The 4,990-nt window shown below is 50.0% G+C and overlaps 1 protein-coding gene across 1 annotated transcript in view; it reads right to left on the bottom strand.

Moving 5' to 3' along the window:
• The window catches only part of TNFSF8 (TNF superfamily member 8), a 17,591-nt gene extending 15,101 nt beyond the window's left edge, over positions 1 to 2,490 (bottom strand). The window contains exon 1 of the mRNA XM_027650327.1: positions 2,296 to 2,490. Within this exon, the coding sequence (XP_027506128.1) occupies positions 2,296 to 2,490 (195 nt within the window). The remainder of the gene's footprint in view (positions 1 to 2,295) is intronic.
• Between the last annotated feature and the right edge of the window lie 2,500 nt (positions 2,491 to 4,990).

The following is a 4,990-nucleotide window of genomic DNA, read 5'->3' as shown; positions in this document are numbered from 1 at the left end:
CCCCCCCCCCCCGGCTCCCCCCTCCTGTCAGGGAGTTGCAGAGAGTGAGAAGGTCTCCCCTGAGCCTCCTCCTGTCCAGGCTGAGCCCCCCCAGCTCCCTCAGCCTCTCCTCACAGCACTTGTGCTCCAGACCCTTCCCCAGCCTCGTTGCCCTTCTCTGGACCTGCTCCAGCCCCTCCATGTCCTTCCTGAGCTGAGGGGCCACAACTGGGCACAGCACTCCAGGGGTGGCCTCCCCAGTGCCCAGCACAGGGGCAGAATCCCCTCCCTGCTCCTGCTGCCACACTGTTCCTGATCCAGGCCGGGATCCATTGGCCCTCTTGGCCACCTGGGCACCCCTGGCTCCTGTTCAGCTTCCTGCCAATCCACACTCCCAGCTCCCTTCCTGCCTGGCTGCTCTCCAGCCCCTCTGTCCCAGCCCATGGGGTTGCAGGGGGTTGTTGTGGCCACAGTGCTTGACCCGGCCCTTGGCCTGGTTGACCCTTGATGATGCTCTAATCCCTACAGCAACAGGACTCAATATCCACAGGGCCCCAAAACTCTCCAGTCCCTTTTCCTGGAACTGCTGAAGTCAAAGCTATGAGGTGTTCAGCCCAACCACAGCTGTGTTTCCCAAAGGAGTCTGTGCCCAGCCTTCCCCTGACGGTGCCACCAGGAGCTGAAATGTTTCTGTCTCACAGAATCAACACTTGCTCCCTGGTCTGGAAATCCAAACCAGTCACGGATGGAGGATGATTACACTGCTCCTGAACTCGGGGTCTTGCATCTCCCTGAGAGCAAGAGCACAGTTTGTGGCTTTTACTGCCAAATTCTCCTCAGAGCGGAAAATTGCTGCTTGATTTTATTTGTTTCTCACACACCTCAGCTTCCTATTTCCTCCTTCAGCCAGACTCATTTTCAAAGCAGCTGCAACGGTGCCATTACTCTTTTAAGTCAAAACCTTGACTCTTTCAGTGATATTGTTACTGGTGTAACTGTGTTTATCCCGGTGGAGAGGTAATTTACTGCTTACTTTCATAATAAGTACAAATAAAAGCCTCATTATATAGAAAAGCTGTGGCAAGTCTGTAATTACCCAGCTTGTTATTTTAAAGATCTCCCTTAAATATGCCACTATTTATCACTTAAAAATCCCCATGTCTCATTTTAACTGCCCTCAAGCTGCTTCTCTTTTGGAAGAACACTGATTACAGGTAAATGACTCCTCTCTGGTGAGCTTAAAGAAGTATCAGTCAAGCCTTCATGGTTTCATTTCTGGGTAATGTGCACACAAATTGCACAGGGTAAATTTAGGAAGAGAAAATATTGATTCAAAGGATCGTATTTTGTTTTCCATGGCCACCTTCCTCCAGCTGCCCTTTGCTGGTGCTTTCATTGTATGAACAGGAGTGGAGGTACTTCAGCACTTCCATTTTTGCAATGAGATTTCAAAGCCTGTAAAACTTCTAACCTGGCATTTTACCCCGGCGAAGTTGATGGAAATGCTCTTGGTGAGGTTAAAAATGCACTTTTTATACCCACAACCACCTGTAGCTCTGCTCTGTCATCATCTCACTGATTCCCCACCCAACCCCAGATGCACTCGAGAGCTCTCCTCTCTTTTAAGAAGGAAATAATGCCTGTGGGCTGAGGGAGCAGTTGTTTTAGTGAGACCTTGTCTCACATCCTCAGCAGTCCTTGCTGTAGCTGTAGTTGTGCATTAAAAATCACACCCCAGCACAGGACAGAGAGCAGGAACGAGCTGCTTTGCCCCCATCCACTGCTCTGGGTGGATCAGGAGAGCTCTGCATCTGCCAGGACGCACCCACAGCACCACCTGGGTCACATGGAAGTGTCCTCTGGCACATCCATCGCTGGAATTAATCCCTATTTTAGATGAACACAGGTAGGCACGACCAGACCAGACCAAACCACCTCAAACCGTGGTTGTTCTCCAAAGAAACAACAGGAGACACATATAACCAGGGAGCAAACACTGAGGCACGATGGAACTTCTCTCCATCTCTCCTAAGGAGGCAGGACAGAGGCTGGTTGGCACCTTGGATCATGAGCTTTCTATTCCCATTTACAGAGCAGAAATTCCATGCCAGAAATTAAAACTGCCCATGGAGAAGGGTCATCTTCTTGTGAAGTTCTTTACTCTCCCTCTTTGTTTCATCTTTCTCTCCCCTAATTCACGTGTGTGCATTTATAACAGAGGGAGCAACTGGTAAATTTTGGAAAGGAGAAAAAGAAAGGGAAAGGGAAAAGGAAAAGGAAGAAAAGAGAAAAAGATCCAATGAAGACACCTCTTACCGTCCTCTGAACGACCAGGACCATGATGGTGGCCAAAGCAAAGACGAGCAACGCGACGAGGGTGGCGATGATGAAATACAAATAGATTCTGTTGGTGCCCCCGAGCCTCCTCGAAACAGTGTCTTCATTCCCATGCATGGCTGATTCATGCGAGTCCCTCACCTGAACAACTGTTTGCTCCTGTGCCTGGCACATTCTTATATAGCTCTCGAGGTGCTGCTCCGTATCTCCCCTCGATCGGGTTCAAGTTGCAGCCCATCTCTGCTCCTGGCAGGATTTTCCCCCTTCATCCTGGCTCATGTGATCTGGAAAAAAAACTTCATCACTCGCAGCACAGAGGGCGAGGGCGCCGGGGGCGTGAGGGCAGGACGGGGCTGTGAGCAGGGGCAGGAGCCTCATGTTCCTGCTCAGGGATTTCTCCCGGGCTCTCTGAGCCCTGCACGGAGGTGTCTGATGTCAGAAGGTGAACAGTTCCCCAGACCAATCGGCCCCCGCCCTCCACCGGCTTTCTGTGAAATGGGGAGATATGCAAATGCTGTTTCATTTTCTACTCGCTGCAGCTGCACTGTGGCACCGGGAGCGGCCCCGGGGCTCTGCCTTCCTGTTGCACAGAGTCACAGAGCACACCTGGTTAGAAGGGACCCACAAGGACCATCAGTCCAGCCCTCAGCCCTGCACAGGCTCATCCCCAAGGGTCACACCCTGTGCCCCAGAGGATCAGCCAAACCCTCCTGGAGCTCTGGCAGCCTTGGGGCTGTGCCCACTGCCCTGGGGAGCCTGGTCAGTGCCCAACCACCCTCTGGGGGAAGAACCTTTTGCTGAGATCCAACCTGAGCCTGCCCTGACACAGCTCCAGCCATTCCCTGGGTGCTGTCCCTGGTCCCCCCAGAGCAGAGCTCAGTCCCTGCCCCTCCTCTGTCCCTCCCCAGGAAGGTGGAACTGCCATGAGCTCTGCCCTCAGTCTCCTCTTCTCCAGCTGAACACCCCAAGTGCCCTCAGCTGCTCGTCAAACAGCTTCCCCTTAAGGCCCTTCCCCATCCTCGTTGCCTGTTTATCTGGAAACATTCCTGCTTCATTCCACTGTTGATGGACCAGCCATTCCTAACCCTGCGTGTTTTATGTGAGATGACTCCTGCCCTTCTGGCCAGTCCAGCTCGAATGAAACTTGGGTGTTTCTGAGAATTTTCACAGTTAGATGAGTGTCCTCTTTTGAACTGTATCTGTACAAGCCAGTTAACTTGTGGAACATGATCCAAATTTCTGGGAGTGTTACTTGGAATCATAGGATCACTGAGGTTGGAAAAGACCTGTAAGTACATTGAATCCAACCATTAATCCAACACTGCCAACCCTACCACTAATCCATGTGTCTAAGAGCCACAATTTTGTCTCAGCTACTCCTGGTTTGGGAATACAGGGACATCAGAGAGGACAAACAGGACTTTACCACTGGTCCATCCAGCTTAACATATTGCCTTCAGTAGAGAGCAACAAGAAATGCCTTGGGAAGAACAGCAGAATAAAAGAAACTATTTACTGAGTGTAACTCTCTAGTTTCCTCTGATTTGGGCTTGTGGGACTCCCAGTACTTCCCTATTTTAATGCAATTCTTCTTTACACCTCTGACATTACAAAGTCCTGACATCTTACTATCATTACCATTATCTTTTATGAAATCACTGGAGCACAGCACTGCAAAGGCTCCTAAAGATGTGCAAAGTAGTGTTTTTTCAGTGTGTCCCTTATCACCATGGAAACAGGCACAGTCTGTTTAACCAGAGGCAAAGGGGAGCAACCTCCTCTCCTGGGGATGAGACAATGGTAAGGTCTCCTTCAGCATATCTGTTGCTCGAACCTGACCTGTTGGATGAGGTGGATCATCAACTTCTGCATCCTCCTTGGTGGATGCAAAAGTTTTGGACAGCCACGACCAGCAGAGGTTCTCACTCATCCTGATTTGGAAATAATTTTGGATTTATTTGAAAATTAATCTTGATGATGAAGATTTCCACAGTCTGGCCTGTGAGAGTTCATTTGACCCCTCAAGCAGCCAGTCCTGCAGAGCAGCAAACCCAGCCTTTGGGAAGCAGAACACGGGGATCCCCTCACACCATCATCACTCCCCAAATCTCCTTGGCAACAATTCCGAAATGGGGGGAAATCCAAGTTAAAAGATCTTGCAGTGACTGGCAGCATCTCTGGAAGAGGCAGTTCAGTATCTCTTGCTTGTGGCTGAGCAGATACACTGAGGAAGGTGATTTTAAGAAAATAATGGTGGTGTGGTTTGAAGGATGTCATGTCATGTTTGATGTCATGAGGAGGGCAAAGCTCTCGGGGAGTTTTTAGGCTTTTACAGCCCCACAGGGATGTGCAGGTCAGCTCTGCAAACTGCAAAACGCTTGTGCTACTTCTAGGGAGACAACCAGGTAGTGATGATGACTCCAAAAGAAAAAGAGATCAGTGAAGGCCAGTGAGGGAAAAATGGGATGAATTAATTCCTTGTGTAAAAACATACAATCCAGATTAAACTGGATTATTGCTTTCTAATCTAAATCTGGTCAGCCCATGAGCACAAACTCACAAGGGGAGTTGGGAATGCTAAAATCTGCTGGGAAGATCATGGAATCATGTGGCCAGAATGGCCTGGGTTGGAAGGGACCTTAAAACTCATCTCATTCCACCCCCTGCCATGGGC

The sequence above is a fragment of the Corapipo altera genome, unplaced genomic scaffold, assembly GCF_003945725.1.
Source record: "Corapipo altera isolate COAL_440 unplaced genomic scaffold, ASM394572v1 268, whole genome shotgun sequence".
Classification (NCBI taxonomy): Eukaryota; Metazoa; Chordata; class Aves; order Passeriformes; family Pipridae; genus Corapipo; species Corapipo altera.
Note: the sequence above shows the minus strand (reverse complement) of the source record. Positions and strands in the feature narration are given on the sequence as shown.